The sequence below is a fragment of the Amborella trichopoda genome, chromosome 11, assembly GCF_054954075.1.
Source record: "Amborella trichopoda isolate Santa Cruz 75 chromosome 11, AtrichopodaSantaCruz75HAP2 v2.0, whole genome shotgun sequence".
Lineage (NCBI taxonomy): Eukaryota > Viridiplantae > Streptophyta > Magnoliopsida > Amborellales > Amborellaceae > Amborella > Amborella trichopoda.
This window is the reverse complement of record NC_142346.1, coordinates 42,804,596-42,827,639: the sequence shown is the minus strand read 5'-3', so window position 1 is coordinate 42,827,639 and position 23,044 is coordinate 42,804,596. Positions and strand designations below refer to the sequence as shown.

The 23,044-nt window shown below is 38.8% G+C and overlaps 1 protein-coding gene across 4 annotated transcripts in view; it reads right to left on the bottom strand.

Moving 5' to 3' along the window:
* LOC18448287 (phosphatidylserine decarboxylase proenzyme 2) overlaps positions 1-22,745 on the bottom strand; it is a 37,929-nt gene extending 15,184 nt beyond the window's left edge. Inside the window, exons 1-11 of one of the 4 annotated variants that reach the window (XM_006858344.4) lie at positions 22,046-22,745; positions 21,768-21,847; positions 20,614-20,638; positions 17,461-17,520; positions 13,404-13,472; positions 11,305-11,397; positions 10,264-10,314; positions 7,375-7,458; positions 7,161-7,252; positions 6,552-6,707; positions 6,318-6,402 (exon numbers count right to left, since the gene is read on the bottom strand). In XM_006858344.4, coding sequence (XP_006858406.1) covers positions 6,318-6,402; positions 6,552-6,707; positions 7,161-7,252; positions 7,375-7,458; positions 10,264-10,314; positions 11,305-11,397; positions 13,404-13,472; positions 17,461-17,520; positions 20,614-20,638; positions 21,768-21,847; positions 22,046-22,252 — 1,002 coding nt within the window. In that variant the 5' untranslated portion in view covers positions 22,253-22,745. Of the gene's footprint in view, positions 1-6,317; positions 6,403-6,551; positions 6,708-7,160; positions 7,253-7,362; positions 7,459-10,263; positions 10,315-11,304; positions 11,398-13,403; positions 13,473-17,460; positions 17,521-20,613; positions 20,639-21,767; positions 21,848-22,045 lie in introns of all 4 variants that reach the window. The other 3 variants (XM_088852425.1, XM_088852426.1, XM_088852427.1) reach the window with 3 other exon arrangements.
* Between the last annotated feature and the right edge of the window lie 299 nt (positions 22,746-23,044).

The window sequence follows — 23,044 nt, the reverse complement described above, 5'->3', positions numbered from 1 at the left end:
TTAATTGAGAAAAGAGAATACAAAAACCTTGGCCAACCACAAAAAAGGTGCTCAAGGATAGGAGAAAAAGGAATCGAAAGCCTCTTTCGAAAAGTTAATGTTAAGGGGCAGCAACCTAAGAAAAGAGGCCGATCCTCCATACAAAAAGAGTAGAAAAAGAGAAAAAACCAAAAAAGAAGAGAGCTCCTAGTGTCCATCCATCTCCGCTGCTGCTTTTGCAAGGGAATCAGCTTCGTGGTTTCCTTCCCTCTAAGCATGCGTCCACACGACAAATGTATTCCCGCAGAGGTAATGAAACTGATCAACTGATTGAGCCAAAAACCGGGGGGGGGGGAAGGCAAGAATTTGTGCCGAGGTTATGGTGTTCTTGGAGTAAACCTCTACAATGAGAGAGGGCAAGTTGAGATGTTGGATGAGTAGTAAGCCTTCTAGGAGAGCTTCCACTTCAGCCTCCATCAAGTCTTTATGCCCAATGTGTTTGGAAACTGAAGCCACAATAGAGCCAAGGTGGTCTCTAAGAATGACTCCAATTCCTAACGGTCTAGGGTTACTGAGGGGAGCATCCGTCGAAAGTGAGCTTTAGCATCCCCTGTGGTGGTGGTTTCCAGCTAGAAGACCTGGAGGGACGAGAGCAATGATGTCTAAGGATGTTGCTCCAATCTAGGTGAAAGGCCGATGCCGGGATTCCTTTGAATCGAGGTGATTTGTGGCCCAGAAGATGATGGAAGATTTGAGCTTGGTGAAAAGTTTGGACCAAGGGGAGTATTCCCCCCTGAAAATCCTGTGGTTACGCTCGATCCATAAGGGCCAACAAGGCTGCGGCCACCACTAATTTCCAGAGCATAATCCCTGCTTTGGCCCAAGGAAAAGGCTTGATTGAGGGGTGAATGGAAGTCACTTCAGCAGGTAGTACCCATTCCACCTTGAACAACTTGAGGACTACTCCCCAAAGGTTGTATGCACAGGGATTATTAGTTTCCTTTTCCACTAAGCACAAGACGCAGAGATTGGGAATCTGAATACCACATCTTTGCAGCTGATCAACAATCAATACTCTCTTAGAGAGGGCCAACCACATAAACACCTCGACTTTTGGGGGAGCTAAGGAATCCCAGGCCTGGTCCACAATAGAAGTTGGTGCAAGGGCGACAGTGGGAGGTCGAGACAAAGTGCGGTAAAAAGATGACACCGTGAAAGAGCCTCCCGGGGCAGGACTCCAAATGATGCAATCTATACCTGCAAGGGTTAAGAAACAGGCTTGTAAATCTGCCGAAAGAGAGGCAAAGCTCGAGAGTTCTTGGTCATTTAGAGTTCTCCTGAAAACTGGGGTCCCAGTCAGTAGCATTTCTTGGGCTACTGTTGTCCCTTGATCTCTAGCAAGACGATAGAGATCAGGGTGTTTATCCCTAAGAGGGTGTGGCCCAGCCAAAGACCATGCCAAAAGAGGATTTGATTCCTTGATCTGGGATGAAACCTGATCCGGGGTTTAAAGAATTAAAAAGTAGAGGACATAAGACTTCCAAATGCCTGAAGACCTGTTATTGGCTCTAAATTCAGGGAGCCAAGGAGAATCATGTAGACGATACTTGGTTTTGAGGATGTCGATCCAAAGTTGGTTCCTGAGAGTAAGCAAGCGCCAACACCACTTGCTAAGTAGGGCTAGATTCTGAGTACCAATACTTTTTAATACCCAGGCCCCCCCAATTCTTTGGTTGGCAAAGTTTATCCCAAGCAATTAAGTGGAATTTGTGGTCAGAGTCAGCTCCTGACCAAAAGAACCTTCTCCTAAGTTGCTCAATCCTCTTGCTAATGGCAGCTGGCATATGGAAAATGGACATCTAGTATACCGGAATGTTGGCTAAAGTAGCTTTGATAAGCGTTAGCCTGCCACCTGGGGATAGAAACCTTCCTTTCCATCCAGCTAATCTACGGTCTACTTTGTCAACAATGTGGGACCACAAGCTTTTGTTAGGTTTTCCAAAGGGGAAGACCTAAATACTCGGATGGTAATGTTTCCTTTCCACAACCCCAAATATCAGCATAGGAACTGAGTGTGTAAGGGTTGACATCGATCCCCATCATAGTGGTTTTGTCGTTATTTACTTTGAACCCGGTAGCAAATTCAAAGCATCTAAGGAAGAGGAAGAGATTGTGGATTTCCTTGGGAGAAGCATTACAGAAGACCAGGGAGGTGAGAAAGTTCAAGATCCGAGAGAGCCCTGGTTTCTTCCAAATTGTGTAGGGCCTGAATGGTTTGCAAGGTGGAGGTTTTCTGAGGTCTGGGGTCCGAGGAACCCTGGAAGATTCCGACTCCGGGATTTTAGGTGACCCTTGAGTAACTGCAATTTGCATTGCAATTTAAACCCTGCACAACCAACTACCATATCAGATAGCCCCTGTCACCAAGCCGGTAATAGGTTGAAAGAGAAGGTTCTTCCAGCCATGCTAATTCAAACTTAAAAGGTTTGGGGCCACTATGTCAGGGATTGGTGTTAGGGATGATTGGACAGTGGTCAGATGTGGGCTTGGGTAAAGCCAAAGAATGAGTTCGAGGAAAAGAGGTGTCCCATTTAATAGAAGTTAGGAAGCGATCCAATCTTGAAAGAGATGGATTGGATGCAATGTTGACCAAGTAAATTGAGCACCTTGAGTGGGGAGATCCAGGAGGTTGTTGAAGGCTATGAAGTCAGAGAAAGCGGACATGGTCGAGGATATCCTCGTAGAAGACTTTCTTTCATGGGACCACCTAGTGACGTTGAAGTCACCCCCTAGGCACCAAACTGGGTGGGGTAGTTGACCAACCAGATTGAGTTCCTCTCGGAGGAGAGGTCGGAGCGTGTCTAGGTTAGGACCATAGACAGCGGTAAATTTCCATTGAAACCCATCTGGAATTCTAAAGAAAAGAATAATGATCGAGAATCTGACTAAATGTTGGGAGACCAAGGAGTGGGTTGTTGGGTCCCAAATAACCCAGATTCCCCCAGAAGCTACTTCAGCTGACACCGCTGCCCATTGGCATGGACGATGCCGCAAAAAACCTGCCAGACTTGAAGCAGGGAGGGGAAGGGTAACTTGGTCTCAGTCAAGGCCAAAATAGATGGCCGGTGTCTGAAGCAAAGGTCTTTAACTGCGTTCTTCTTGTGGGGAAGACCTAGACCTTAGATATCCCAGGATAAAATCAGCATTGATGGGCTACGGAGAGGGGGGTGTTCTTGAGGGAACGTCTCACCAGAGAGCCATTAGGGGCCATTTGTTGGTGAGTGGGTGAGAAGGAGAGGTTGGATGAGGAGGGTCGATCATAGTTGATAGTGGAAAACAAGTTTGAGATATCACGGGAGCTTTTCTTGCTTACCCTTACTCTAGACTAGACTGAGCTTCAGCTTTGAAAAACTCCGTGAATGGTCCTTCAAATGGGTTTGGAAAGCCGATGACTCTCAAAACTTTGCGGATTTGCCCTTGGCCAACGTCAACTCCATTAACATAGTCTGAGTCCACAAATGGGGGTGAGAGCGGGTCTCCCATTGTGTCTACTGAGTGGTAGGAGCCAGCAAGTCCGTTCCTACAATAGTAGCAGAGGAGGGTAAAGCCGGCAGAACCGGGAATGGCAGTCCATTAGCAGAGGTAGGCCTGAAAATGCCTGATGAGAGGTCGAACGGGTCGATCACAGAGGAGGGGGGCGTAGTCAGGGAGAGTTGAGCGGCGGGGGGAGTAGTTACCGAATTAAAGGGTGCAAACGAAGATGAGGTTGGGTTTAGGGGGTCAACAACGGCACCAAGAGTAGACGAAATGGGTTCCTTGGGATTGACATCCATTGAGCTGCAACTTGCAAAGGTCATTGAAAGGTGAGAGGTAACGGGGACAAGCAAGGGCAGAGTAGTGTCCGAGATTGAGGGGGTTGAAGTAAAGGGTGAAAGAAAAAAGTACTTTGAGCTGTCCGTAGGGTCCAAGAAGGGGGTCAGTAGGGGGTGAGGGAAGTGGTTGAGGTGAAGAGGTGCAGAGAGAAGAGGAGAAAAAGAGAGGTAGCAGGCCCGAGAAGGGGTCGACATATGGATTTAGAGCTACCGAAGGCTTAGGAACAAGTATTGGAATAGGCGAAGAGGGGACCAAGATGATGATGGGGTCACCACTAGAGGGGTCTGCCGGGAAGCCCACCAAAATGGGGGGTGAAGCAAAAGGGTGGAAGAAAGGATCCATGGTGGTTGTATGGGACGAAGTCACCACCGATGTAGAAATCTCAGTTGCAGCAGTAGCAGCGTCTCCTGTAGGTGGAGTGAGGGCAAACGAGGCCTCGATCACAGGCAAGGGTTCTACCAAGGAGGTATCGAAATTGACAAGAGGAGGCAGGCAGAGAGGTGAGAGACCAGACCTTAGAGAGCTGGAGGGTAGAGGGGTGGGAGGGTTTGGGGTAGAGAAGACCTGGTCTGCTGGCGGAGGGTGGCATGATGAAGGAGTGGGGGTGTGAATGATGACAGAGGTTGATTGGATGGGAGGCGGCGAGGAGGCAAGTACAGAAGCTGCAGGAAAAGGGAGATGAAGCACCGTCGGCAAAGAACCGAAAAGAAGAGGGGCAACGGAGAGAGAAGTAGGGGAGGATACGTGGTGAACCTTCAGAAGGGGATTAGGGTAGGTGGAAGCTAGAAAAGGAAAAGTAGAGGGGATAGGGGATGGGGTTAGAGGTTGGACCTCAAGAAGAGAAGGGGGCTAAGTGGGGAGGGGTATGGTGAGTCACCATACAGGTGTCAACACCGAGAGGGGAGGATGTGGAAGGCGAAGGGTCAGAGGCTGGGTTGTACGAGCGGGCGAGCGTACTAGCCAAGGTTGCATGAACCATAGACGGCGTTTCCATAACATGCGTAGATCTTACTGGGTTGGCCCAGCCCGAGGCGACAACAAGGTGAAGCGGGTCAACAGAGAAAGACCCGGCTTTTTCGAGAGAAGCAATGGGAATAGAAATCGAGTGGGCCGAAACGGGCAGAGTACAATCTACGGAGGGTCAAACCAAGTCAACAGAGAGGCGGCACATGTCTAGAATGACAGAGTTGTCATTTAGCTCTTCGATAGGAACCTTGGGAGGTGAGTCTATACAGTCAACGGAAGCAAGGGAAGGCTGGGGAGCAGACGGTGCGAAAATTTGTAGAGGCTTTGGTCCTTACTCTCACAGACTTACAACCAGACACAGGAGACCACACAGTTATCCTAACCTACAAACATCATCCATGGGCATATCTTCGACCTCAACAAGGGATGACCCACTGCAAACCTTTCTCGGTAGTGCCACATACCCAGGGATAAGGGTTTTGGACATGATCTGGGCCATAAACCGCCCAACACTTAGTCAAAACACACAGTCTCACTGAAGTGCATATTCCACTATAAATACCATTTTTACAAGCTCTCTAGGCCTTTAAAGACCACAAAAACTCAACAATCCGGATCCAGTAAAATATCAAGATCGGTCGGTTCACCCCATGAACCAACTGGTTCATGGGGTAAGGGTTTTGGACATGATCTGGGCCATAAACCGCCCAACACTTAGTCAAAACACACAATCCCACTGAAGTGCATATTCCACTATAAATACCATTTTTACAAGCTCTCTAGGCTTTAAAGGCCACAAAAACTCAACAATCCGGATCCAGTAAAATATCAAGATCGGTCGGTTCACCCCATGAACCAACTGGTTCATACCAATTCTCTAACATAACCGACTCTATCATTTTTTTATTTTTTTACTCCCTTAACAAGCCCCACTTAATTTTTTAATTTTTTTAATTTCCAGTTCGATAGACCGGATCAATGATCTGATCGAACCAGATCAAAAATCCAGAGGGGCGATCCTGGTTGCCGATCCATTTTCTAAAACCTTGTAAGAAACAAACCTTTGTAACTTTATAGAAGAGTAAATGTTTTCACAGTAAAACACATTCACTCAAAGGCACTCAGTTAATTTTTAAACTTCTTTAATATAGTCACAAGTCCACCAGCTGAAATCTACCATAAGATTGAAACCACATTGTGAACAAAGGATTCAATGTTACTTCAGTCATATTGATATTACTTCAGCCATAATCCATTAAAAAATATTTACTTAATCCATAGTTTGCAAACCTGACCCACAGATATCATAAAATTGTTTTAACATCATCAGTTGATCCAATAGGTCCCCTGGTCAACCCAAACCCAGCGATGGAAGGAACCGAGAGTGGGTATGGATTGGCAAACTATGACGTGCAAATATTGGGTCAAATAATATGAAGTATAATAAATCGATTTCACTGCTGCAGCAGTGACTATATGATATCGAATTGAATTCAAACCAGAATGTGTGAAGAAGCTGATCCGGACTTGAGGCCTATCCCATATGATGAAACATGTGCCCATTCACTCAATTTGAACATCCATCTAGGCATTCACAAATAACAAACATATAAAAACTTTCTGGAGTAGAACAGATAAAATGATTGAAGTAACACATCAAGAATTGTTGGGTCGAAAATAGGAACATTAAAACATACTAATTGAGTGCTAGTTAGTGTATATATAGATACTACCCATATGACGCCTGCTTATCAGTCAAGAATCCTCCAGTCATAATCTGATTTCCTGTCCCCTCATCAAAACAAAGAGTCAAATGAATAACAGCATTTAACTGATCAAATTTTCCAAGACTTTCACCACAGACAGGGCAGCAATTTATGAGTGATTCCCTGCAATGAATGCCAAAATATGGATTAATCAAGACTATCAGAGGATAACAATTGGAATAACTTGAAAACTGGCAAAAACGCAAATGGACTATTGTTCGTGGCAAAAGCAATACACATTGCACTGAAGAACCATACATATATATTGAATTTGTTTGGAGAGAAGAATACTATGCAAAATGATTTAGAAAACTTCAAAAATACAATATTTTAATCACTTTGTTCAAATTACCCTTCTTGCGTACCTGTACAACATTATCTGATAAAAAAATGCACCAATGTGGTTGTAGATGAGTAAATAAACATGGATCAGAAGATGAGGATTATTATGCGAGTTAGCTAAGAAAGCGTGAAAGATTAATAGATAAATCCAGTCCCTCCCCCACATCTGCGCTTTCTATAATCATTAATAGAGGTTCAAGAGAATTGCAGGGATATAAAAGGATAGTTTAGTACTGTTCTTGTTGAACAGCGAGAAGATCTGATAATTCTTCAATGCTGACCGCACCATCCCCGTTCTTGTCTGCTTTTTTGAAAAGCTCCCCAATCTGAGCACAATTTTGAATCAGTTTCTAGTTCTACACCACAACCATAAGAAAGAAATATATCCGCAAGGAGTAAATGGTGACAATTAAACATCAGTAAACATAACATGTACCGGCATTCAGACCTTGCTAGCGGCGAGCTCATTACCGAATGCACAAATTAAGTCGCTGAACTCAGAGAAAGACAAGTGGTCATCTTCATCATAGTCCTGCACTCACAGGAGAGAAAAAGAGAAAATTCAATATTTTCCACAAGTTTAATTTTTCAAAATATTTACTGAGAAACAAATGATCCAAGGACTTTTAATTGGAGTTCTGCTAGCATGATTAAAAAGACAAAACTATGTCAAATTAAAAATTTGTTGCCCCAATCCGGTTCTGGATCAAGAATCGGCTGGACCATCCTAGATCTGGCCAAAAAAAGGGATTCGGTGTTATTTATGTACAAAATCGGTGCGCTGACATCACGACTTGTCGTTTTTGCACAGTATGACATCACGGGGTCAATGAGCATCACTATCACCTGGCCACGCGTCCCACTCAACCAGTGGCAATTATAGAGATGGGCCTCAAGGATTTTATAGAAGTGAATTCTCCCTGAAATTTTCGATGTGAGACAATTCCCACTACTTTATGCGTGCAAACTTATTAACTTGAGAACACATATGGTATGAGGTGCATCTTCCTTGGTGTGGCATCTTCCAAACCTTTATGCATGCAAAGGTGCACTGCAAACTTACCATTAATAATAATGAGAACATGGAAATATTGAAATGAGGAAGAAAAGCTTGTTTATTATAAATTAATAAAGTGAGCCTTTTAATGCATTACATTTATTATAAAAAAATTTATTTAATATAGCGATCCTTTTATAATAAATTACGTTTATTATAAAAATATACAAGCAATTCAAAATATACAGGCAAGAGCCATCTTGTTTTTAGAATTATGTTTAGCATAATATTATATAATATTATAATTAATAATTATACCAATTACATTGATAACCAAATCTTATATATGACTTATTAATATATATATTATAAATTATATAATGTATTTTTTTTGTTATAGTTGTAAATTAGATTTTAAATTAGATGATATAATTAGACAAATTTCAAACTTATTCTCATTTGTACGGTAAAATGATTATCAAATATAAACCTATAATTTCAATTTCAACGTATAATATTATAGTTCGTTAGGTTGTGATAATTTTGGACGAGTAAAGAGAATTAATAAATGTTTGATGTTATACTAATTTCACTTTATATGGGAAATTACTATTTTTAATCTTATAACATGGAAGTGTTTTCTAATATTTTTAATCTTATAACATGGAAGTGCTTTCTAATATTATATTATAAGTAATAATATTTTATTATAATTAATAATTATATAGACATCCAGACAAGAAAACAGTGTCTCAGTATTCACCTATTTTTACCAAGTAATGGAAGTACATAATGCACCACTTCCTCCAAATGAAACGATGCAGACCTAAAGGCGGAAAGATAGAAGGAAAGAAAAAGAGAAAGTAAACGGCTCCTCCCTCTTGCAACCTTCATAACGGTCCATCATTGCCAAGGCCTGGATCCCTTTTATTCCTCCAAGAATACAGGTCCCTATAGGAGAGTCCTCACAGTGGACCAACTCCAAAGACGAGGTCTTCAAATCCCTAAGAGATGAGCTATGTGCCAATCAGAGGAGGAAGCATATGCACACTTGTTCATCCATTGCAACTTCGCAAGCTTCATCAGGGAGGACCTACTTCAACTTTTCGGTTGGACGTGGGTGACACCGGAATCAATTCCACAGCTGTTTCAGATAATGGGCTTCCTTATATGGCCCAAATCCGGCACTATGCTTTGAAAAGCAGCAGTAGTAGCCATCCTTTGGTCCCTATGGAAAGAACACAATAACAAAATTTTCAGGGGACAACATTCTCATCGTCATTCAATCGTGGAGTCCATCATCTCCATGGTCATTTTCTGGGCCACCAACCACAACCGTTTCAAGCTCCTCTCTGCCTCTAATTTTCTCCTTAATTGGACAACCATCCTTCATCATAGACCCAGGTGTGTCCCCCGCTCCTCCCATTGGAGACCCCTGGAACTTTGGTACATCAAGCTCAACTTCAATGGGTGCTCATTTGGCAACCCAGGTCCAACAGGTATAGGGGGCATTTTTAGGAACCATGATGGAGTTTTTCTCTTCTCTTATGCCTCCCACATTGGTATCGCGGACTCCACCGCAGTGGAAGCCCGTGCCCTGTTGGAAGGCCTCAAAAACTTAAACTCTTCTTGGAGCTCAATTTTGGTAGTCGAGGGTGACTCAAGAAATGTCATTTCCTGGGCCTCACGAGAGGCTACACCACCCTAGAGACTCATGCCTATCTTTGATGAGATTTTCGAAATTTGCAGGCATATGTAGATCTCTTGGACTCATACTTGGAGGGAAGCCAATCAAGTGGCCGACGCACTGGCGAAGCAAGGAGCTTCTGTGGCTTTGCCCTAATCTTTTTTGGAACAAAAAATTACCAAATATTTGTAATTGGCGACTGTGTTTAGTAACTGTATCTGTTACCATGTAATTTTACCTGTATAGTTTTGTTGTTGTTGCTGCGCTTTCTGTGGCTTTTTTGAGCCCTTGGGTTGGGCAGTTTTTGTGTGTTGTATACTCTTACTCTTAATACAAGGTTAACAGTTAAAAAATAAATAAAAAGACAGAAAAACTTTCTTTTACTCTTAATATAAGGTTAACAGTTTATCTACATAGACAAGATGTAAATTACAGAGACTGCATAGACTTGAACATTTCAAATGCACAAGGTTGAAACCACACTAGATGACCACTAGGCCTAAAAATTAAGCACTAACCTAAAATATTGTGCATGGATTTGACAAATGCCATAAAAAATATTTTGGTGTTTTCATGAATAAAACTGAGTATAAGTATGAATTCTAACAGAGAAATCCACAGCATGAAAATACAAGAAACATAAAATAACATACCACTATAGCCAAGAGGCGATGTGCAAAACTCTTCTCTGTTTCTATGGGATCCTACATGCCATTAAAAAACAAAAAGATTAGGCTGATGTAACATACAAAAGAGCAAACTCAGTCGTGCATAGGCGCATGACTATAAACACTTCCTACATATGCACTGAGAACTCACAAATGCATGCATGCATGCAAATAGAGGTAGAATGAGAAGGAAGGGGATCAAATATGGTATGTGCTTGTCTTATTAGATAAATGTCTATGCTATATGAGCACATACGCATGGTTAGAAATGCATATATATTGCTATATTAGCTAATGGCATGTGTGTTACATTAAGGGCCTGTAGAAAGATTAGATGAAAAATAATTTATGAAATATTAAATTAAAATTTTAATATTTTCATTGTACAATTTTATGGCCATTTAATTCTCTAGTCATTTTTTTTTTCTCGAGTTTTCTTTTTTGGGATAAGCTGACTAGTGTATAGAATTTACTATTGTTATAAACCTATTTTTAATAAACATGATTAGCATGTAAAGGCCTTTCTATTTTTAACTTTACTTTTTGTTCAATCATATCTCTTCTCCAAAACAGATTTTTCTTTTAAAATCGATATGTGGATAAAGCATAAAAGAGATTTTTATGGAGAGATGAATACAATCCTTTTGGTGACTTGTCATCGAATTTCATATTTATTTTTGTTAATTTATTTTTTATAATTAACAAAAATTCCATTAGTGCAATTTGTTTCTTCAGTTATGTGTCATTGGATTTGTATAACAAAACAAAAAGATTTATAAGTAGAGAGATTTTAGAAATGAGAGTCTACAGAGAGAAAAAGAGGTAATGCTTTTAGGAAATATAAAATCTTCACAGATACATATGTTGGTATCATGCATAAATAAAATAAAAATGGACGTTAAGCATAACTCACTTGAAAAAATAAACAAGACAAGTAACTGCCTCCATACATAAATAGATGATGGTCAATGGAGGTCCACTAAAGACAAATTTCAAGGAGAGCAAAATGTGCATGGTCCAACATACCTCAACATTGTATGACAGAGATATTGTACCCACAACTTTGCTAGGAGAAACCGGATCGATCAAATCTAGTACTTCAAAGATATCATCCGACTCCTGTGCAAACCACATGATATTCAGCAGTTTTAAAACTGATATGCAGGAAATGGACTCAATTAGGACTAGAAGAGCAAGAAGAAGAGAATATAATGAATTAAAAGACGGGACCGAAATAAAGCCACAGCCACTTCAGACATCACGCTCAAATTTTTCAGGGCAATGATTGGGAAAATTTTCCAATAGACAAGATAGAAGCAACAGTAAAAATAAGTAAAGGAAGAACACATTTCACAGTTCAAACAAGTACCCACTACGAGAATCAATTGGGAATAAAGTGAGAGTACACAACAAAGTTTGATTGACTAAAGGCTTTTGAACCGACATGTAGTGCACACGACTACTAAAAAAGTCTCCAACATTGAAACAACACCTTCCGGGCAGGATCTTCAAGGTTCTTGTCTCCCATTCACTACAAATCCATGCTTAACCAAATATAGAGCAAAATTAGACCCAAGTTCTATCTCCATCATATTTATCAGTCAATATATGCATGCCAGCTTTACCAAAAAGGCGAATATGCCAAGCTACTGACAACCATGCTTACCATTCTTAATAGAAGTTTATAATTTGAATACCAATTCCTATTTCAAATACTCATATTGATCCCTTCTACATTGGCTCAAACTAGTATTATTTGAACCAGACTTGACTAACCGGGCTGGAACGACAATTGGACTAGTGGCTTTTCTGGTCTGTTTGACCCCTGGAAAAGAATGGCCATCAAACCAATGGACTCCTCAATCAATGACTAGACCCGGCCAGTTACTAACTGGACCCGCGGTCCACTGATTCAGTACAGAACCGGTTGGTCCCAATCAAGCCAACTAAAGGATGAAAAGTGCCCATATTATTTTCGATTTTGAGGAATCTTTTATGCTTTTTGGGTGGTTTTTCGGTAATTCTTAATTCAACTGGAGGCATTTCATTTGGGATTTGGGATTTGGGATTTGGGATTTGGGGTTTCAGAAACAACTGTTTATAGAGAGAGCACCTTTGGTGTCTCTCTCTCTCTCTCTCTCTCTCTCTCTCTCTATATATATATATATATATATATATATATATATATATATATATATTTATATATATATATATAACACAAAAAATACCCTAATTCTGGCACAATGTTGAAAATTTTCAGGGAGGAAGTTGGCCATCAAATCTACCTGATTTGAACCTCTAATATGTCCATTATACTATTTTCTCTTTTTTTGTTTTTTTAATTGATCAGTCTAACTGGTGAACCAATCCGGCCTGACTAGACCAGTGCCCTCACCAGTTCGGTCACTAGTCTGGTCTTAACAACACTGGTTCAAACATTGAAACTTTCAATATTTGCATGGGAATAGATAATATCTACATGCAATAACACGAGTCAATTCATCTGCTTCATAAAAACATAAAATCATATTGAACAGGGAAATAATGAGGAACTGTCAGATAGATGATTCACAGAAAATACACAATTGAGGTCAATTATGTGCTTGTAATGGGACTCGGGAAACTCTCGTCAACTAGTCAATAATTTTCTAAATTGGGTCAATTAAAATTACTCTCAAATCCCAAAAGAAACAATCAGCAACATAGCCTGCATTATTGTGCAATCATCTATATTTGTAGAAGATAGCTTTTCCAAACTCATTAAAGTAAGGGCGTGTTTGCTTGTGGCAGAGAGGGCCGCGAAAGTCCCCCTTCCCACAAAATATCGAAACCATCCCTTCCATGCTTTTGTATGGAAGGGGCAGGTATAAAAAATAGTATGAAATTTACATGCTCTAGGAAGCCACCCCAACTAGTATGCGGCTTCCACAAGTGAAATCAAACGCGGAAGTTTGATTTGGTGAAACTTGGGTTTTCTACTCCCAAAAAGTTCCACCAATCAAACACTCCCTAAACATTTCTTCACAAGCCAAAACATCAACACAAATAGCACCATAATAGCTCATATTCACCAGCATATTTTGCATTAAGGAGAGCAAGCACAGGTAGGAAAGAGGAGAACTTACACGATTGAGAACCTCTAGAATGTCAATCTCACAATAACCGATCAGATTATTTTTGGAAAGCCTGTTGGTCTGTAAAACCAGTCAATTATAAGACATGAAGCCCTACACTGAAAAAAATAATATAACAATATAATAAACAACTATGTCTTCATGGCTACAAGAAATATAAAATCCCTGCTATTCATCGAACAAAAACTATCAGAAATAAAAAGTATAAACGTTATCCATCAGATGATGATAAAGAAGATATATTGATTAGTTGGATAAAAAGAGTTGGTCACTTGCATGGGATCCCATACATTTTATGTATGTTAGAGCAGAGGTGTCCAAGGATCATACAAGAACCGCTTTTTGGCTCCAGTCATAATAGAGAAATTATGGGAAAAATAAACTAGCACAATTAAGGAGATTGTTGCCAATGGAAAAAGTTTTCTTGGCAGAAAAACTTGCAACAAATTCAAGTTTTCTAAGATTTTCCAGTGCATCCACCCAGGAGACTTACACTGGAAGAAGAAATAGTTCAAGTTCTCCTTTGAGTGGATTGGAAGTCAAGAATAGGTTTTTCACTTATGAAACAGTCTATTGATTGCTAAGACTCCAAGGCAGGGGGTTTGCTGGTGAAGTAGCTGGGCAATCCATTTAGTTTTTGTTTTTTTTGACAAGGTTACATAGGAATGGAACTTGAGACATTGTGCTATGAAAACCCAACAGCTACCGTCTTGACCCAAGCCTAATTTCTAGCAATCCATTGAGCAATTGATTGTTGGGTTTTGTGGCCTTTAAAGGCCTAGAGAGCTTGTAAAAATGATAATTCATAATGGAATATGCACTTCAATGGGAGTGTGTGTTGACTGACCAAAAGTTAGGCGGATTATGCCGATGGTTATGTCCAAAACCCGTACCCCTGGGCATGTGGCAGTACCAAGAATGGTTTACAATGGGTTGTCCCTTGTTGAGGTCAGAGAGATAACCAGGGATAATGTTTGTAGGCCAGGAGAACTGTGTGGTTTCCTATGTGTGAGAGTAAGAGCTAAAGCCTCAACAATCTTCCGCATGTATACATGACAACCGCATTACTGAGAATGCAACCCTATAGAGGGACACGTGTACATGTGCATAGAGAAAGTCACTTTTGCACTTTGGTGACAAGTATTGGACTTGCTCTTAAAGAGGGGGACAAAAATCCACAATCTATGATCATGGTTCCACTATTTATTGTCCAACTTTGACAAGCTAATCATAAGGCCCTGCATCAAAACTGTGGGTCATGGGTGGGTCTTTGTTGGGTTGGAAAAGAAAACAGTAGTAGGTCATGGCTCTTGAGTCAAGTGGAGTACCCTTGTTGTCGCTAATTTTGACCCATTGGTACCAGTCCACTTTTAAAATATTTTATTTTAGTATTACAAATGTTCTTACATGTTTTTACAAATTTTCAGAATTTTAAAAATTTATTTATGCTGTAAAATCCTTCAAAAGGGCAACTTCGTAATTTCGAAATTTAGGAAGGGCACATGTGGGGCCAAGGATCCAGCCCTACATGTGTGCCACCCATGAGTGCGACATGGGCCATTGTGGGAACCACTTAATCTCTCTTGGGTGGCACACCCTCTTTCTTTTATTTATGTAACATTTCTTTTTTCTGTTAACGGTTATTTTAGGAGAATCTTTTAAGGATGAGGTTTCTATAAGGCCAAGGCTTTATGAAAATCAAATAAAGCCTCACCTCAAATCCTCACCCGGAAAGCACTTTCAACAACAAAAATCTCCATGATGACTCTAAAATCAATTTCCAACACTGACAATGATATTTTAAACTCAAAAAATGATACAGATCTTGCAAATCTATGAACACTTATTTTTAGGGCGAAATAGACGGTCTAGATAATTTGTTACAATATACACTATTTTAAAGCCTGGAATCCTTTTTTTTTTTCAAAACCATAATGTTCAAGCAAAGATAATCAATGTAAAGGTTTTCTAATGCTTGCATTGCAACTCTCAATGAGTTATGAGGCGAGGCTTTACTTATTTTGATAGAGTTGCGGCCCTATCAAACCATTTTCCATCTTTTAAATGTTAAAAGATTGTTTTAATTAGAAGTTTGGTTAGACCAAAACTCTAATTATTTTGGCTGCCTACAGATTTTGGAAAGATATTAGAAAGTTTTAGATTGGATATAATTCTAATTTAATAGAAATTGGTATTGGGTCAAATTATAAGGGGATAAGGTTCCTAATAATCCTCCAAAAATCATGACGGCTGATTTGTGAGATGGATGGCTCAGATTTGTTCTCTCTCACCGCCACTGATTTCGTAAGTTCCTATTGGTCAATTTGTGCCATTGGATAAGCAATACCTAAGGAAGGAATTCTAATCCAAATAGGACAATAATTTCTATTTAAACACCATTGAGCCCCTCTCTCTCAAGACACATTTCGCTCCCCTCCATGCACCAAGTCTCTCTCTCTTCCATTAAAAAAATTCATTTTTCTCTCTCCCCCCTTCCAAAAAGGGTCATGCCACCCAAAATTTGATAAGATAAGGGTGGCACATTAGGATTTTGCTGTTTGGAAAACTGGTATGCCCAGCTATAGGAGGATTCTATGCCTTCAAGCCAAGCCCTAATTTGTTCCTAAGGGTTCCTACAAATCCTAATTAGGTTTCTATGCTCTCTAAAACCCTATGGTAGGAGATATTGCTCGTGGAAGCTTCACATCTCTGAAATTCCAGCAAGATCAAACGGGACAAAAATCCATCTTTGGTCAGGGAATCGGGTATGGGGTGGATCAAGACCTGTGAAGGTAACTCCAAGCACCTTTTAGTAAGCCTTCCCAGTAGATTTAATTATTTTTCAGTCATATTTCATATTTTTCTGTGAATTTCCAAGAACATATATTGCACTCAAAACTATAGTGGAAGGTAACTTCAGGCACCTTTCAGTAAGTCTTCCCAATAGACTTAATTATTTTTCAGTCCTATGTTATATTTTTCTATGAATTTCCAAGAACATATATTGTACTCAAAACTATGGAAGATTGTTAATTGCTTTTGGATGGTTTTTATTTGCTTTGGCAGTAAAAGTAAAGATCTTAGGTTGTATTTAAGGTTTTAAATTTAATTTACAGCAGCGTATAGTGGCCCATGTAAGTGGATGTCAGGTGACAGGTATATTGAATAAAAAGAAAAAAATTTAATTTAATATCTTGAGTTCCACACAACCACTGATTTCATTGATAACCACCTAGTATTGGATTGGAAAGGCTACATCCACCCAAAAAAAAAATTTCCAATCAAAAGTGTACAAGGAACGTTCATATGGAGTTGCATGGAGTTCAGCAGGAACTGGTTTCATTCAATCAAATAGGGTGTTCGGGAATGGATCAAACAAAAAACTAGCACCCAAAATGAAACCAAAGGCAACATAGGGAAGGCATATGGCATAATCTCTCAATTGGGATTAATATAAAATTGGCAAGTTTGAACAATATCATAAATGAAAGTTTTACGAGAGGAAACAGGTTCAGACTTGAACAATTTTCACACACGTCCCCCTCTAGACAAACTACATGAACCAAGTTCCATAGACTAACACCTCACTTCACTTAAAAACACAGTCTGATGAAGGTCATACAAGTGGAGCAATAAGGTCACGCAAAGCCCCAAACACGCATATTTAGCATTCCCCCAGAATTTGTTGCACTATTCTATCACAATGTGCATAAATTATAATTATCAACTCCAAATATATGAATTTAGCTGTCAACTGTCAACATAGACATACAATCTCAGAAAAAATTCAGTATGAGATGTTCCTGGAAATAAAGAAGGTTTTAGTCTAGTATTCCGGCATTTCAATGCCACTGGTATTTTTAGTATTGAAAAGATGTTACAAGATTCCTGCATATTCTTTTGTTTTTCATGATTTCCCAGCAAAAGCAAGTTGGTTTTTTTGCTGGCAATTTAGCAACCTGCAAATCATTTCGTGATGGCAAGGTTCTTTTGAGACCGCTTTTTCCAGCTAATTAAGAAGAAAAAGCATCAAGAGAAAATCACAGACCTCAAACACTGTTATGCGTGCAATGTGAGGCCCATTTCTTTCCAACACGACTTTCTTCTCCTGCAAAGTAATTATTAAAGAAAGCTCCAGATTAGTATTTACGGACGAAGCAGCTAAACACAGTTGGAGATCCTTCTTCAAGAATTGGTGCTAACAGAACTTTAATTATAGAACACAAGCAGAACCTTTTTTAATTCGCATGAACAAAACTTCAACGTTTTGGAGCTTCAAGAAAGACAAACAAAGTTGGGTTTCCCCTTCCCTCTCTTTTGTGGCAAAATACAATTGTCTCTTGTTTATAAACACAATAAAACATTTTAACGAAGGAAAAATAAAGTTCAGGGAGGCTAATCATATCAGATTCCAAACCAACACCTAAAAATAGCTAACACAAGAAGAATCAACCAAAACAGAACATAACCTAAGAACACTGGGCACCAAATAAATAGGTAATGATCACTCAAGTGTCATGGATTTTGGAAGTATCCCTTCCAATTTAAGTTTCATGACAGGCTCCAAAGAATTTTTGGTTATCCTTTTACTCTTTTCCGAATTTTATGTGTAAAATTTGTCTCATGATGGAAACATTATGTACATTTTTCATGCATATCTGTGTGATGCTACTTCCACAATGTGCAGCCCAAGAACTTGTTTTTCACTATTAAGAAATGGATATTCATATGTATTTGTTTTATTTTTCAATTTTGTGTAGCGAACATTATAAGTTAAATATAAGCGAATGTTAGTATATACTTCATCAAACTGATAAATTACTAACCCCGACGCAATTCTCATAGTTTACTCGCAGCATGTGTTTGACAATATAGGTCCCTTTTTTTTTTTTTTTTGAAGGAAAGAAGTAGGGCCTATGGGTGACAAGGATTAGCAAAGCTTGGCACTAAAACAACTTGAGGAAGCCAATTAAATGCCTATTGCAGGGCCACAAAGATAGCGCTTCAAGATCATTTAAGAGTGTAAATACACCAGAAATATATAAAGAAACTTATAGATAAAAGAATGTCAATTTAAATTTTTTGTTCATTCATTTAGTTATTTATTTATTTATATAAATTATGGGCTTCACAAGATTAGATAAATACAAAGATAATGAGAAATTTTGGGAAAGTTATTTACATCTTTTTGTGATTTTCATCAAGAAATCAAAGATTTAATGTGGTTCATCTGCCAATCAAACAATTTTGTCATTTTCAATTATTATTTGATAAAAGGTAACCCCTATTACTATCATCATTATTCCAATAATTCCATAAAAGAATATACATTTAGAAATTGAGCAAGTTTGAGCAAATTTATTTTCTCACAAGTATCAAAACTTCCACCATAGAAAATGAGAATCAAGTTCAGGCAAAAGGGAAAGCTAACCAAAAGAAACTATGAAGGTGTAAGATGCCTAAACCCACTCATCCCAGCTACAGCCATATTTGCATAAATATACATTGTTTAGTTTACATGCCTTGTTTCATGTACCACAGTAACACAAGACAACCAAAAAAAACAAAGAACACTTAAATAGATGACCCCCCAGAGTTTCCATTGGATTGGAGCATTCATTCTATGCAATCTTATCACATTAAGAGAAGCGCTTTCAAATGTCAAAGGTTTTAGAAAGAACTTCATCTATTCTTTCCAACCCAGAGTGGCCGTGCTTTCACCTTTTAGTAAATAGATAGATTCTAGTGACCCTGAATAACATCTAGTTCACTATTCTCATCTCTAATTAAAATATGGGCCTGAAGATAGCTTCACTATTTTCATCACTGTTTTCATATTCCTTTTGCGAATCCATCAACATTAAGCTATAAAGAATTAACAAGTGGCGGAATTCAAACAACTTCAGATTTTTATTTAGGTGAAAAGCAGAAAGGTGCCATAATGTCAATCCTCATCAACTCCATGGAATGCGAAAGCCAGGCACCAAAAAGTAGCCATTTATGCAGATTGTAATGCTAGGTGTGGTTGTTCTTGTGATTGGACGGGTATATTGTAATTTACGCGAGCTCGGAGAAGTAAGTGCGGTGGCCATGGAAACTCTACCAGTTTTTGCAGAGCATGTGACCATAGAACAGAGAACTTAAGGAGAGCAAATTTGGACTTTGGAGTAGATAATTGTAATAGAGTATCTACAATTTAAAGTCCCTTAGAATGGAATGAAGAATGGTAAGAGTGTAACACATGGTCAAAATAAAAATTTGAATGTATAATGGGGTTGTTTAGGTAATCCTATGACAGCTGAAGTGTGAATATTATGTTTACCTATGTCAAAAGAAGAAAAAATAAAAAAGAAATACCGTTGATGAGAAAGCATTCCAGACGTCTTTATCATTCAGTTTGAATTATCTAGAGTTGACTTGCTTGTCTACCTAATGCTTCTAAAGAGATCCTTGTCTTCGACACAAAAGCCTCTACTTAATAGAAATACCCCCATAAATAGGCATTCCTAGGCATTTCCACTGATTAATAAGTTTATCCAAGGAACAAGAGAATTCTTTAATGATAAATTTATAAGGCTCTTTAAGCTAAACTAGGCATAGTGTTCATGTAGTATTTGATATAGGCTTCAGAAGCCATGTCTCTTCAAATTGAGATGTTCTTTTTTTTTGATAAATTTGACATTGTATTGATGGTAAAGGGAGTACAAAGATACAAAAAGGCCCAAGCAGGTAGCAATAATCACCGAGAAAGGTGACAACGAAAAAAAAACGACAGCAGAGAAAACAAAAAAAGGAAATAAACCCAAAAAACCAAGTAAGATACCAAAAAGTACCATTCGTTTGATTTGAAATTCTAAATTGCCAAGTTTAATATGCAGGGCAGAGTGCCTAATTTAACAAAGATGAAAGAACAATATATACGTGTGGCTCTAAACTGGTTTTCAGATTTTCGCACAATAAGCCATTAATCAAATGTATTGGTGTATGCATGTATCTTCACAAATTGTTCATTTTGTCCGACAAACAAGTCCATACTTATGGGAGACATTCCCCACAGCATCAAACCATTACATAGCCATCAAAATGCATTACTTATCCCTTAGGATGTAAGTTTTAATGACATTACGATGAGATTTTCATAAGAAATGTAACAGATAAATTTCTTAATTAAAGCAATAAAAGATTAGTTAGAATTACTCACAGAGTTCCAAACGGGCTTATCTGTACTGCATCATCGTTCATGAATGGTCAGCATGCATAAGCAATAAAATGAGTCCGAATATGACTATGAAAGTAATGAACATAAAATTCACTACGACTCTCATTTTATATTTGAAATTATCAAGTGAAAAAAGATGAAAGCTAATAATTATAAAGAAACTAAATTTTTGGGGTGGATAAACTAAGGATGACAGACATAATAAAACTCAAGAACCTGAATAAAAACAAATAAGATAATCATACAACATCCCTTTCATCCTTTAACAATCCCAAGAAAATGTTTGATGGCAGTATGGCACCATGGAGAACAATTTGTTATCTGAATGCAGTGAATTGTGACACATTCATATGGAAATTCAGCACATCAAAGAGATAAATGCCCTTTTTCTACCGTATGGTGAGAATTATATAAAAACAGTTATGAAAAAATCCTCCGCTTGACATACAATGAACAGTAGTTCTATCGAATTCTTGCAATCCTAGCCAATACCAATTACAGTCATACCATAGGAAAGTTCGCCTGATGCGCTATAGCATTTGAATCTGACACGGAAACCATGCATCTCCCATGAGTTATAACTTATAATTATGACTTTTCCTATTTAAGGTAGGTAGTAGCACACACTTTTCTTACAAAGGCACTTAATTATGTTATGTGACGCATTGCCTAATATGAGGATGTACTTTAAATTTCATTTTTTTTTTAGGTACTGTAGTTTACAAATTGCATATGTATATAAACCCCCCTGAGAGTGGGGAAGGAATGAGAGCGAAGGGTTATTATACATTTCATGAGACAAGATTGCAATACTCCTCACCCATACTTTTTTTCATGCATGGGTTTCATAATCTATATCATACACAGATCATAACTGAGGATTGTGATCTTGAAAGATTTACAGTTCCTCTCGGGTTGACACTGGGCCATGAAAAGCATTTGAAATTCATCATTCCGCTTGGCTTATATGACTTTTTGTGTTGTGTCTCTAGCCTTTCCATCCTATGAAAGTATCGTAGAGAGAGAGGGGGGTAAAAACAACAAAGTGATTTGGACTTAATCTCAACTATGGAACCCAAAACAATAAATCCCATTAACTCATAAAAATGGAACACAAAACAGGAAACCCCACTTACTTCTCAGAGGTGGTAGTTCGAAAAGTCTGTTCCCCAAGAGACACACAGGCAAACCACTTGTCTTTGAACTGCATCTCAGCCTGAAATTTCAAGAAAGACAAATGAGAGTTGAAAAGGAAAACAAATTGGTAGCAAAAGTCGAAGAACAAGAAGAATAAGAGAAGAGGAGGAGAGGAAAAGTCATAATAGTAGTACCGGTAAAACAAGAAGAGAAATGAAGATAGCTAATGACAGGGGTTGAAGCGAGGGGGGAGAGAGAGAGAGAGAGAGAGTTTTACGCTTTGGAGTTGAATTAGAGCAATTCCGGAGAAATTTTCAGTAGTGAGGTTCTTGGTGGTGGGGGCTCCATCGTCGCGATCACCATCGTGAGGACGGTGTCGTCTGAGGAATCGCCGGAATCGAGAGCGTCGAGATTCCGAAGATGAATGAGAAGAGACCTCTGAACTGAGGCCACTCGTAGAAGATCTTGATACCGTATGGCCCATTTCACTCTATTCTAGAGCAGGGACTGCTCTCTCTCTCTCTCTGAAACACAACACAACACGGACTCTCTCTGCAGAGTTGCAGATGGGGAATGGATGAGATCATGGAATATTCAAAATCAACTCTCTCCATAAAGGAACAAAAATAATAATAACATTCAATTTCAAGCGGCTAATTTCCCTCCTGCTTTTAGCGGATTAAAAAATCCACCTCGCAGTCATGTCAAACATTTGACCCTCGGGGTTTTCCAACAAGGGGAAAGCATTTTTTTTTTTTTTTTTATATTAAAATTATTATTTTTAATTTTTTAATTTTATTTATTTTTTCATATTCAAAAACTCCATATTAGTGATTACATATCCTTAAAAATTACCTATCTCAAAAATAGATTTATTAAAAGGCCTGCATTTCTACATTTGCGGGTTTGGCCGCATAGAAACCAGATCCCTTTTTAAAATATGGTAAATAAAAAAATATATAATAAATTATTTTTTTATTACAAACTTTACCCCAATGCAACGCTAAAAAAGCCATAGTTTTTAGGATCAAAATGCCCACTCTCTCGTCTAACACCCACTACTCAACATTTTATGTAATGAGTACAAAAAGGTGGTCTTACAATATAAACGAGCAGTCCAATAATATCCCTATGCAATTTGGTACTGTCAAAGAGCTACCGATAATAGGCACATGTGGTCGAGCATTGCCAAAGAGTGGTTCAGCAATAGGCCCATGTGGGTCCGACAACAAGCCCATGCGATTCGATAATAGGCCCAAAGCGTTGTCCAGCAATT